This window comes from Dendrobium catenatum, unplaced genomic scaffold (assembly GCF_001605985.2).
Source record: "Dendrobium catenatum unplaced genomic scaffold, ASM160598v2 fragScaff_scaffold_1472, whole genome shotgun sequence".
NCBI classification, from domain to species: domain Eukaryota; kingdom Viridiplantae; phylum Streptophyta; class Magnoliopsida; order Asparagales; family Orchidaceae; genus Dendrobium; species Dendrobium catenatum.
The window spans coordinates 243,438-257,232 of record NW_021319934.1 but is presented as its reverse complement, the minus strand read 5'-3'; the positions used below and the strand labels follow the sequence as shown (position 1 = coordinate 257,232).

Genomic DNA, 13,795 nt, shown 5'->3' with positions numbered 1-13,795 from the left:
TAAAATTATGTTTTAAGATTTTAATTATATAACAAAACTATTTTTTAGAGCCCAGATAATTTTTTATTTAATAAAAATCCCACAATTTCTAAATTCCAATTGTAAAATTTTCAGAAAATACTTAAAATGTGTATAATTGTTATCTCTATAACATATAAAGTTATGCGATTAAAATTTTACCAGTAAAAATTGAGAAGACCATAATATTAATTTACTCAAGACGAACAAGTTTTCCAATTGGAGAATGGAAGTCCGACAACAGTTGTGAGAAGACTACAGTCGACAGGCGACATCTATCTGATGGTGATCGGGTAGATCTCTGAGTAGCCTCTAAACTTTTCCATCCTTCTCTCCAATCACTGTCACCTTGGAAGACAACTTATGATTTTTTAATAGTGTAGTTTTGGTTAATCTAGCTAATATTTAAAAACACTTCATCAGATGATCCATATTGACTCTGTTGATCATAAATCATTATTCTTACCTTTAAATTCCTTCATAATATTGGAATAAAGAGATGACGGGTACATTGAATTTGCCTCATTAATATACTTTATTTGATTGTAAATATGTAAGCTTTGATGATCCTTTGATCATATAGGAAGGCTTATAAAGTTTTCAAATTGGCTTCGAGTTCTTTATTTTAGTTTATTTAAGATCAGATCAAATAACTTCTGAGATTAATAAGTTTATCTTGAGATATTTTTAATTCAACTATAAATTTATTGAAATTAATTTTTTTTTTGTTCATGAACGAAATTTAGAAGGCTTTTTAACGAAAAAAACTCAGGGCGACGCCAGCTCGCTGGGCTCGTTTAGCCCTATCTGTGGCTTCTAAAAAACCAGTATTTAGATAAATAATATTCGTATCGCATGCCGCAAATCTATATTCCAGTTTCCACGCTTTGAAGGCACCTCACGCCTTCGCATTTCTCATCGTCGCCATCAGCGACGGCTTGTCTGAGGTTAGGCTGCTTTCTTTTGATTTTCTGGGTTCTTTTTCTCCTGATACAACTTATTATCCCGTCAAGCCTTCCCTTGCGATTTCCTGGCTCCAGTCCACCTCCGTCTTTGAAATTTTTATCACAGGACGCCGGTCCGGTGGCTATTGTAGGATCCACGGGCCTCAAGGATTTGGTTTGCAGCGAACCTGCCAACGTGACTGGAGTATCCAATTTAGGGTTGGGATTTGTTTCTGAGGTGCTAATTTATTCTTTTGGTCCTCTAGGGTTTGATTCTGAGTGTTTATTAATCGACCCCTCTTACTTATGCTACAAATTTTCTTCTCTTCATTTTATTCATGATTTTGCTCTTGTAGGGGGACTTGATCTGAGGGCAGGAGATATTGTCTTCCCCCTCGGTGAAAATGGCGATGCATGAGAGGAAAACGATAGATTTGGACCAGGGCTGGGAGTTCATGCAAAAGGGCATCACGAAGCTGAAGAATATTCTGGAAGGACTTCCGGAACCGCAGTTTAGCTCCGAAGACTACATGATGCTCTACACGTACTCTTTTTATTAGTCCGTTTATTTCTTTTGGCCCTTTCTTGTTTTGGAAATTATTAAATGAGTTGCTTTTCTGTCCTCTGGTGGGTCTCGTTTTGCATTGATCAGAACTATCTATAATATGTGCACGCAAAAGCCACCTCATGATTACTCACAGCAGCTCTATGACAAGTATAAGGAGTCATTTGAAGAGTATATTAGCTTTACGGTGAGGATGCCATCTCTGACATAAAGGATTCTATGTTTAATTATTGTTGAATTCTTTCTTATTGTTAAATCCCAGTGAGAATTGTTTCACTTGCTCTTATCTGCTTTAAACGTGATAAATGATTTGGTTAAATGTATTATTTGGAGGTTGCTCCTTAGATTTAACTTCGTACTTCTACGTTAAATTTGATTTTTGGAGCTGCTCTAATCTATTTAGGCTTGTTTGTTGTTCATTCTCTTGCATCAGATAACAATTTTAATCGTGATTCTCATTATGGAAGGGTGTGTGGGTGATAATCCTTTAACTAAATCATAGGCCTGGCAATTCTTTTTCTAATCTGTGTTCATTAGGTGCTCGGTTTCTTGTACAGTGATTTTCCAGGCTATGATTGGTCTTGGTGATTTTTGTTTGTATAAGAGTAAACTTTCCATCACTTTCTTAGATTATATGTTTGGTGTATTCTTGTTTGTGGGCTTGGCATTTTATTGTCCATGAACTGACAAGTGCAATTTCTTGTTCTCTATAGTACATTAGGCTGTCATTGCACTCGTTTTTTTAATTACTTCAAATTTTGGGGAGGTGTTTTTTTTTGTTTTTTTTTTATTTAGTTAATAAAGTAGGGTGCGATTTCCCATCTCATAGATGTTTTTGAAGATCTGATCTTCATGTCAAGTATGTTGGAAGCATTTCTGCATATTGTGTCCAGTTTACAGGGCCATTGAGAGTTAAGCAATTTTTGTTGCAAAATACTATTCAACTCTGAGCAGGCTGAATATATTTTATTCTCGAGATTAAGTTGATTCCATGCAAACTGTATTCATGGATGAGTCTGCATTATTAATGTCGCCCTCTTTTTTAATTTAGTCAGAACAAGCTTATGAGTTCTGGCTCTAGCTGATGTAGTCTAATTGGATGGATATTTTTCCTTTTTTTTCTTCCATTTCCTTAAAAGCTATTGTGTTTTATAATTAGAGGTATTCCAAGTATTAACTGAGAGGAGTATGAAGAGGGATGTATACTTACAGTGCTACTATTATAAAGGGGTTTTCCTCTTGTCTGACACATAACTTAGGTGGTTGAGCAAGGATCATATCTTCAGTTCTTAATGGATTTCACCAAGCTTGGAGTTTTGATATCAATATTTATTTATTTCTATCTTAAAATATTGCTAGCTTGTCTGTTTTCCTTCTTATCTAGCTTGAGCCAAGTTCAAATATTACTTAGAAGTTTGAAAGTTGGGCTTAACTCAGCATTAATATAATTTTAATCTAACTTGATTGCGTAATTTATTCTCCAATTGCCAATGCTTTTTAATACTTGATTATGCTATAGGTTTCTTTGTTATGGCGAGGCTAGTTGATGTATGGAAAGTTAGGTTGAATGAAAGTTCAAATATGGTTTTTATCAGTAAGCTGGTCTAGAATGCTTTCATATGCTACACATCTACTATAAGAAATTTTGGAATTCTTCAAGGGAAAATGTTCTATTTAGTGGTAGTTTTATTGCGAGAATTCCCAGTGTATAGTATTTTGAATGCATGCGTTTTGAAAATTCTATTTTTTGGTTGGAAGAAATGCAAATGCAATGTAAATTTAAATGTATTTGGAATACATCCTATAGTTCATTTTTAATGTATTTGGAATTTGCCAGATTCTGAGTGAATATCAAATACATGGCTTATGTGAAGTGATGCTGGCCACAACCACTGTTGGCCTTCCGCTCTTGCTGTTATTCGTTCTCACTGTCACCCCTCACTGACCACCGTCGACCCTTGTTGGCCACCACTGCCTCTACCTGAGGTTGTCACTCGCCACCAGATCGACTACCATCGCCACTAGTCGTTGCTGTTGCAATCTTTTGCCACTATTACCATTGCTTTTGGCGGTGACGGCTGTCGTTGCCGCTGTCGCTACTTCTGATAAACTATTATTGCAAATACATTGTTATTTTACTTTTGATTTTTCACTTCAAACCAAACAAACAAAATAAACATTTGCATTTGTAGCGTACTCAATTAAACTCAAAAGTATTTTCAATATAGTATTTCCACTTTATATGACATTCTATTACTCAACATTCCTTTTTCAACCTAACAAGCATCTTCTTAATGAATTGACTTTATAGAATTTCTCTCTTCTTTATAAAATTGCTTGTTATTACTACATTAATTATGTTTTACTTAATAAGTATTCTAATTTTAGTTTATTTATATATGCATTCTTAATAATTATTAATCTTTCATTAATTATCTATGTTCATGACATGTGTTTGATATCTTCATTTTCATGCAACTTTGTGATATTTCATGATTGTTATGCCTTAATATTCAGAAAGACTCTATTTTATCACTTGTATCCTTAGTCGTTGAAACCCATTGTCCCGGTTGTAGTTTGAATACAAATTAAGCTAGTTTACACTATCTCGGTTGAAATGATTGGTTTGCTTGGTTGTTTGAATAAAAGAAAAAGACACCCAAGAAGAGCTAGAGTATCCTAAAAATGATAGAATTCTGAGAAATTTCCTAGAGGTTGCCATGCTGGGAATTTTTTTAAATCAAGTTTGGTGATGTTATAGAGTTGATTTATAGTAATTTATAGAATGAACGATGGCATTTGGATATCAACTTCAGAGTTGCAAGTGCAAAATTTTTTTTTGGGGTGGTATTCTCGACTTATGTTTACTGCAAAAAGGTGATTACATTGGAGACTTTCTTCTTTTTTTCATTTCTTTTACTGCTTGTTTTCTCTCACGTCTTCGATGTGATGGTATCTTATTGTTTGAATGAGAAAATGGATTGTTCTTGGTCTGTGCAACATCAATATTTTCGTTTAAGTTGGTTTATTCCTTTGTTCTGTTCATAAAATAATGACAGATTTTAATGTTAGTTTTTGTGTGTGCACAGTTGACATTCTTTTTGAGAAAATTAGTCTTGTTAACATACGATTAGTTTTAGTTAAGTAGATGAATTCTGAATTTTCTATTGAAATATGTTTTATTTTAAGATGAACACACTGAATGAATTCAAGATATTTTGATAATCACTTTCCATAACATTTAGAATAACCGCTAATATTATGGCATTTTTTGCATAGTAAGAAGTCTTCTTTTATTGTGGATGTGGGCTCCAAAACTTAGTGCCCTTACTGAGAGACTTTTTGGTATATTCTGGTTTAAATTTTCGAAATGCATATTAGGTTTAAGATAAGACATTAGCAAGAGATTTCACTATCATTTCATGTATATTTTATAAGCTAGTGTCAATTTCTCAAATGAAAGTTCTTATGGTTAATTATCCCTCTCAGTGATGAGAGAGAATTTTTGATTAAGATTAGTCATTAGAGGCTAGGTGCTTAGTATATAGTAGCAACAATTTAATTTAAATTGAAAAAATTATTGCTTTTCACTTTCAGTGGATGGTGGGTGGATGATGGCGAACCTGATCAAAATCTCATGTTTCTGTTGTCCTTGATTTTCATGGGTCATCTAATTAGTCAGAGGAGGTAGTTGACACAATATGATCAAAAGATCCTTAGTTGCATAGCATTTTGTCAAAGGAACCTTGTAGACATAGATGTTTGTCTGAAGGGACAAATTCAAGTTGATTTTAGCTAACAATGTGTTTTATGCTATATCAAGTGCACCTTATAATTCATTACTCAAGGGTTTTTTAGTCATTGGGGGTCGTGATAGTAATTTAATGATACAATTTTAAGGTGAAAGCACATGATTAGAGGACCTTGATTGTAATGGTTTACTTGTCGTGCCATTTGGTAGCAAAACCCCTAGCTAGATGATTTGTGTCATGTTCTTACTGGTGAAACAATGTTTGAGAATGAATCATATGATACACCCGACAAGTTATTGGCCATTTGTGAGTTGAGATCGTTATCTAATTTATCACTCTCGACAAATGATTGCAGAGGGTGGATAAATTTTATTTTAAGTTAAAGGGAATTAATTTTACTTAAAATATTTGACTTTTTATAAATTTTCTTGATATTTTTGTTGTTTATTTGAATTCAAGGCCAAAATAATTTGTATATTGATTCGAGAGCTTTTTAAAAATAGATTCACCTCAGGTTGAGATTCACTATAAGCATGGCTATCTTTGGGTGTTTGAATATTTATTTTGTTATTTGAATCTTGCAATTCTGCCTACTTGCAAATAGAGAATTGGATTCATGTATTAACTTAATGTGTCTCCATATGAGTGGCAAACTCTAGAGTTTATATTTTATTATTAATTTTCTTTATAAAAGGTATTGATGGACTAATATAAATAGAAACAAAATATTATTATGGATTATGCAGTTGTATGTTTATTCATAAGAATAAAATTTATAATGATTCTTCCACGGTAAGCAATTTGAAATTTACTACTCGTATTTAATGGGATTCAACTCCCATCAAATCCAAATCTTGTAAATAGGAGGGTTGGACTTGAAATGTAGGACTCGCGACTCTACTCTATAAACATAATGGTATACCTGAGAGCGTCTTGCAATGATATGTTTGATTTCTAAAAGTGTGTCTTTAACTTTTTTTATAATAATAACACAACCATTTGTAGGTAGTTGGATGCTTCTTGATGTGAGGCCAAATTTAAGTTCAATTTTATTTATTAGCTTACTCAATATTTTTAGACATGAAATTCGAGAATTTTATGCATTTGGTTGGAGCACATGTGGGTAAATTGATTTCAATGATCCAATGTATCATGCACATTTTTTTGAAGCATTTGCAAGGCGTACCTGCACTTCCCGTGGTGCATTCACAAAGTGCACTTGTATATTTTTTTTAGTACATTTGTCCAACACACTTACACATTTCTTGATACTTTTATGCCATGCACTTGCATACCTGTATAATATTTGATGCGCTTATTGTCACACCCATCTATAGCATTATTTTAATCTTCATAACCAAAATATAATCATGACATTTGAATGAAGCACAATAAATTATTGTAATTGGAATGATCATTCAAAAGCGGAGGTTGCCCGAAAATTTGAAAAAATTTTCATCTATAGAGCATAGAGAAACCCAAAATATGTAGCTATGAACATACTACTGACCTCACATCAGGCCCTTCTCAAATTGACCAAGATAAGCACAAAATAAAAATTAAATTTGATACTATTATGGTTCACCTTTCTCCTTCCATTTTCCTACAACAACCAGAATAATTCATTTGATGAGCTATAACGCCCATAAAGACATGCAACTTTAATATGGTAGTTGAGTATAGAAAATGCAAGACTTCCAAGTTTATCAACAAATGAATGTAAGAAACACTGAAGGAAATCATTATATAGGTATTATGCACGGTAGATTATAACATAACATGTGAAAACATTATTATACATAAGAGTTATGCATAGCGTTATATTAATATCATTCCATTAACTAGTTGCCTCTAATATTAAAAAATGATATATTGTCATTCAACCCTTCCTTATCAGTTCTATTCCCATATGTGCATCATACATTACCATAGGTAAACATGATAGGTTTAAGTTTATTTCATAATTTCCTTTTTTAGCCTCAAAAGGTGTCATGTCTAGATGTCTAGGTTTCTACAACCCATAGGGTCCTGTGGTTGCACTGCCTTCAGTCTTACCAACATCCCCATCGACTTACCTGACACAGCCAGCTCCATAATGTGCTCCCAGCTCCTACCCGCTCCTCCTTTCAGTGACCTATTCCTGCTCCAGCCATTCCGCAAGCCCAGTAAAGAGAAAAATAAGTTTCAGTTGGCAAGGGATTTACCTAAAGCACTCAACAAGTGCTGTAATTGATAAAAACACTAAAAATGTTATTTACTTAAGCACCTATACCATTATCCAATGAATGCTTTAGCCTAGAAATAGTTTAACCTTGCCACAGTAACTTGTATAATCAAACAGTGAATATTTTTTTATTAACTTAGGAAAAAATGCAGATGAGATTTAATTCCCAACTTCCTATTCTTCGTGATTCGACATACCGGTCTATATATGAAATTGCTCCATTCAACGAGTAGAACACAATGATATGTTATATTTGTTGAATTTCATGAAATTTGATATTTTAGGTTATTTTAAATTTTTTCAAATGTGAAATATAACTGATCAAATATGGGGTTCACTGTTGTAGAATGAAAAAAGGGGGCTTTGCTAGGGAAAGGATCTCTTCTCCAAAATCCCAAGTCCTTCCACAAAAGCTGAACTCTTTAAAGGAATCTGAAATATTTCAGATTTTTCAAGAATTGCTCTCAGAATTTTCCTTCAAGAAATCTGAAGTATTTCAGATTTTCTCTCAGAAATCAGAAAAGAGTTCCAGCCGTATAATTTCAACTATTTTGTTTTCAAAAGCTGCTTGGAAAATTCGGACCCCTAAGCTTAGGAATTAATGGCTTGGGGGAGAATTTAAAGCTCTCAATCAATTCCTGTAATAGCATAGGAAAGAAGTTATGAGAGGGAGGGAAGTGAGGCGGTGATGGAGAGCAAGGCCAGCGGGATATTGATGGATTTGGGAAAGCTTTATTTCCTAAACCAGTGAGTTAATCTTAGGAATAAAAATTAGGAAATCTGGCTTTAGAAAATTCGGCGAGGGCATGGGAGTTAGGAAATATGTCCAAAGGTGGAGGGATAGGAATTAGAAATAAATTTCAATCCCAAATTAAAGGGGGATGAGAGAAGATTTTTAAATCCTAATCAAATAGAAATTGATTTGAATTTAGGAATTAGGAAAGAATTCAAATTTCGAATTAGTTGAATTTGAATTTTGAAAACCGCCCTAAAATTAAATCACCCAAATTAAATTTGAATTACATCATGAATGAGATTCAATACTTTCCTAAAATAGCTTTCTAATTTAGGAAACTAATTGAAATTCAAAATTTGAATTTCAAAGGATGAAAATAATTTCCTAAATTATTTGAACTCTTTAGGTAAGCTTTAAGATGACATTGACTCCTCATTCATGGAGACAAACAAGGGTGGCCGGCGGTGGAGGAGCTAATGGGGGAAGGTGGCTGGCGGCTATGGGGAAAATTCGTGGAGCTTGGTATGGAGGTTTGGCCAAGGGGTTGAGCGGGGAGGAGGAAAGATGACAAGATGAATACGACTACGAGGAACAATAAAAGAAACAAAACAAAAACAAAGATAAAAATGAAAGATAGAAGACAAGAACCGCGAGCCTCGGACTCTTCCGAAGACTGACGAGTGATGCTTTGCCCTTCTCCAAGGGACTTCAAATCACGAGCTCGGACCCATCCTGCGGCTGGTGAAGACTCCGATTCCTCTCCATAGAAATCTCACTAACGCTCTCTCACAAGAACACAAGTGTTGACACAAATTTTTAATATCAATTCTTCATCATTATTACAATGGCTTAAGGCCCTATATATAGGCCACAACATAAGAAAAACTCAAAATTACAAAATTGCTCTTATGCCACACCACTCACATAAACTAACCTAGGGGTAAAACAGGAAATAACATAAAATAAGAGCTAAAATTCAGAAAATAACTCATAAATGACAATTTAAATTATAGCCGTCGATTTTCGACGCCTCCTGTGATAGATGCGCCAAATCTTCGTGCCGATGTCCGCATCATTCACATTTATAGAGTGTGTTTGCTCATGAATTAGTATATTTGCATTGTATATTCAACAAACACGTAGTCAAAATTGTTTCTTGTTATTTAATGTGTATTGCACACTTTATCGAAACGACCTTGCCACTCATGACTCATAATAGTTTATTGCTTTATTTCATTTTGAAAATATTTCGGTCATGGGGTGTATTGTTATTCATGGAGCATGATGGTGGATTACGGGGCGTGCACGAGTCCCTTAATGTGTGCATCTCTTGGGGCATTTGTAAAGCATTTATGCAACAGGTGACATGCAACAAGTTGGGCCACTTTGTTATTAATCATGTGAACACAACTGTTTGAGACGTGTAAAGGTCTGGTGTAGTAGTTGTTTACGTGAATGTATTAACTTTGAAATGTTTATTTTAGGGGTGTCAAAATGGGTTTTCGGGTTGGGTTCGAGTCCAACTCGAAAATTACCTACCTACCTTTGATTGACCTGACTTGAACCCATCCCATTAGATAAACGAGTCAGAAATCTAGACCAGTACTCGATTCACCGCTAACCCGAATCGACCCAACTCGACCTGCTAACCCGGTTGAGGGCGACTGGGTGACCGAATGCAATGTGCAGGCAATCGAGCGGGCGAGCGGAGCGGGTGATTGAGCGCACATGCGATTGAGTGGGTTAGCCAATGCAGACGATCCAACGGGCAAGCGAACACGATGATGATTAGATGAGCTTGAGCTGCTCGAGTAGCTAGTGGGTGAGCAGGACGAGTGTGACCCACATATGAGCGTGAGCGACATATGAGTTTCGAGTTGATTTCAGGTTGCTTTCGGGTTAACTTGAACCTGACCCATTTTCCAAATGGGGTGACCTAGTAATGTGAAACATAATCATAATTGCATTAGAGATTATAAAGAAATTTGTTTTAGCAATGAGTTTATAAGATTAATGTTTCACTAAGTTAAGATTTTTAGATTTCATAGTTATTGACTTGCTTCTAGCATGCAGTTACACGGTAGATTTACAAAGCGATTCAAGATTATAACAAGACGATAGCAAGACAAATATGCAGTTAACAATAATCCGACACTTAACAAATAGAACTTTCACCTTCGAGTTTTTCTCTCGATCGCTCCTTAATAGTAGGGTTAGCAGAGGATGAAGGTTAGCAAACCCAGTGACACCACTGAAAGATAGAGGATGCCGGCGGTCTTGATCAACTGAGAGTTGGACGGAGTTGGAGAGACGGGTGGTTGTCCTGCAATCTTCCATGATCTTGTGGTTTTTTGCTCTTCGATGAGGTCCGCCAAAGTGAAGAGAATACGCTCCACGTATTCTTCGAAGGTGCCTTCGGATCCAAATCCGGGACCGAAGAAAGGTGATTGAATGATGTCAATTTCCTCTTGAGAATTGTAAATGAATTCGTGATCAACTTCCGGATCCGCCATACACGGACATGGAAGGACTCTTTGTGTGTGCCTTGGAGGGGGGAAGGTCCGGTGTTTGGTGGTCAGGAGAGGAGGGGCGGCGGTTTGGGCTAGGTAGGATGAGGGAGGGGACATCTATAGTGGAGGGGGTTTGAGTTTTTAGTTTCTCCTTTGGAATTAATTATCCAAAGAGGGTAATTAATTAAAAGGAAATAATGGATGGGAGGGAATAATTCGAATTCAAATTTTGTTTTAGGCTAAAGGGGGGCCGGCGACATGCATGGGAGGGAAGAGAATATGGGAGAGGGAATTAGGGAGCTTTAAATGGAGACTTTGAATTAATTAGTGGAGAGAGGGGATCCAATTGAGGTTGCCTGCCATATAGAGCTAGGGGGGATTTAATTTCATTAAACATGTGGGCCCGGGAAGGTTTAATTGGAGATTGCCATTAAATCTGAAATTGATTTCATATTTTAATGTGTTTAGGAGGTTTCCTAATATACGCTATTAATAGGGAAAACTTTAAAATTCAAATTTGAATTTGAATCTAAATGTGGTAACTTTCCAAATTTATAGGGATGTAATTTAAGAAAGTGATTATGAGTGATTTTGAAATTTGAATTTCAAAATCCCTAGGGAGTGGAATGAGGGCCGGCGGCTTGTGGAGCTAGGGAGGCTGGCGGTGAGGGGGTTTGCTAGGGTTTGGTGGTGGACAGGGAGGGGAGGCTGGCGACACAAGGTGAGGTGGGTTGGTGGGGGGTTCGGTTTTGGGAAGAGGGAAAAGGGGATGTGGCTTTGGGAGGCCCGGCGGGTAGGGGCTAGGAGGGGTGGTGGGAGTAGAGAAAAAAGAAAGAAAAGAAAAGAAAAGAAAGATTGAAGTCGCGAACCTTGGAATCCTCTTGATGTAAATGTAAATGCCATTTACTTGTTTAGGTGGCAAGATTAATTAAATCCCAAATCAATTTTGGGAGATAGAATGAAAATCTGAAATTAAATTTCAGATTAAGTGGAATTGGCGGGATGAATTTGAATTTAAATTCAATTTTAATGGGGAGAATTAAATTGGACGAGAGGGAATTGTGGGAGGTAATTAGGGAGGCTTAATGAGGGGGCTATTAATGAGATAGGAGAGAGATTATGCCCAATGAGGGGACCGGCTACATAGAGAGAGGGAGGAGATTATTTGTCATAAGTAGAGTGGGGCTTACATTACTAATCAAAGATTTAATAAAATCTGAATTAAAATTCAGATTTTGAAAGAAAGGAAAGTTTCCAATAATGGGGCTATCGATTAGAATTAATTTGAATTTCAAATTCAAATTGACATCCAAATAATATGAAAGCCTTAAATCAAGGAACTATTTTAGGAAAGTCTTCAATGTCGCTTGGAAACAAATTTGAATTTCAAATTTGAAATTCCCAAGAGGGAGGCCGGTGGCTTGGCGTCCCAAGGAGGCCGGTAGAGCCTACTATGGCGGGATTGGCCTGGGGTGGCCGGTGGTGGACTTATGAGGGCCGGTGGAGGGGATTTGGGAGGAAGAGAGTTTGGTTAGGTAGAGAAGAAATAAATTTGGTTTAGGAAAAATAAATCCCGGAGCTACACACCTCGAACAACACCTCCAATAGAACTCACAAAGAGATCTACAAGTGCCACTTTCTCAAGAACTCACAAAGAGATCTTGAGAATCTCGGAACGCACAAAGAGATCATTCTCCTCTCATGAACTCACTAAGAGATCAAACAAGTAGAATAAAATTTCATTAACAATTCATCATCCCATTACACAAGAAAGTGCCTCTATATATAGGCCTAAGAAACTAAAACAAGACACATATGCCCCTAAGGCTTACATAGGACGACCCTCTTAAGTGAGGGTAAAAACGGAAAATTTATAATAAAAATTACAAATAAAATCTAAGATAACGTGGGACGATGACAGCCATTGATCTTCAGCTCCTCGGATAGCCATGGACGGTTGGATGTCCGCATCACCTCCAAAGGTTGACGGGTATTGCTTTCACCCACCTAGGGTTTCTCCTCTCAAGAACTCACAAAGAGATCAAGCAAGAAAGCTTCATTCATAAGCATTATTAGAAAATAATACAAAGACTAGGCCTTCATATTTAGGCCTCCAAAGCACAAAATGTAAAAGAGACAAATGTCCTCAGGCTACAACATGATATAAATCCCTCATAGTTTACAAATGGAAAACTGAAAAATAAATAAAAGTAATGCACTAAAACATCATAAATAGAGACTATGAATCCTAGCCGTCGATTTACGATCCCATCGATGGTAAGTACGTTGAAATTTCCGATGGATGTTCTCATCACCTGGACTCTGAAATTTCGGGTCTGGTTCGAGTCAGGTTTTCGTGTCGTGTCGAATATCGATACCCATAGTTTATGTGACTTTGCCTTTTTTTAGTTCATTATTTTGCACATTTTGTCGGCTTTTGCTCATGTTGCAGATTTACTTGTGAGTATAATGAGTTAGGCTCTTTCCTATTTTTTAAAATGACATAATTTGTTTGTATGTCACTTGTATGCCCCATAGGGTATAAATTTTCTTTTTGTAAATGGAGGGAATTTCATTTATTTCACCATTCAAGCTCTCATTTGCCTCAAAATTTTTAGTCTTGTGCATTTAGTTGGAGCTAGGAAGTTTGCCCATATGTCATAAAAGCGCGCATAGAGCTTGCCCATCTTGCGCTAGGAAAATAGCATACGATTTTTGGTTGTCACATCGAACTTGTCACATTTGGGATTTTGCAGATTTGTAAATTTATGCCTTTGCGTGAGGGGTCAATCATGGTGAGGTGAGGCGAGCTCGCCGAATTCTTACTTTAATTTTTTATTACTTTTTGCCTTTCGTTTTTTGCCTTTCTTTTTAGAGAGAGAAATGGGAGAGAGAGTGAGAGAAAGAGATAGATGAAGAGGGAGCAAAAGAGTTGGGATTAGAGGTAGAGAGAAAGAGAGTAAGTGAAAGAGCGGAAGAGGGGTTGAAAGAGAAAGAATAGAGAGGTAGAGAGGGAGGAGGAGAGATGGAGATACAGAGGAAGAGG

At 36.2% G+C, this 13,795-nt stretch overlaps 1 protein-coding gene across 2 annotated transcripts in view; it reads left to right on the top strand.

The window, feature by feature from the left end:
* Positions 1–805: 805 nt before the first annotated feature.
* LOC110116436 (cullin-1) overlaps positions 806–13,795 on the top strand; it is a 38,289-nt gene continuing 25,299 nt past the window's right edge. Inside the window, exons 1-4 of one of the 2 annotated variants that reach the window (XM_020850000.2) lie at positions 806–965; positions 1,090–1,200; positions 1,319–1,506; positions 1,615–1,714. In XM_020850000.2, the coding sequence (XP_020705659.1) occupies positions 1,367–1,506; positions 1,615–1,714 (240 nt within the window). In that variant the 5' untranslated portion in view covers positions 806–965; positions 1,090–1,200; positions 1,319–1,366. Of the gene's footprint in view, positions 966–1,058; positions 1,201–1,318; positions 1,507–1,614; positions 1,715–13,795 lie in introns of both variants that reach the window. The other variant, XM_020850002.2, reaches the window with a different exon arrangement.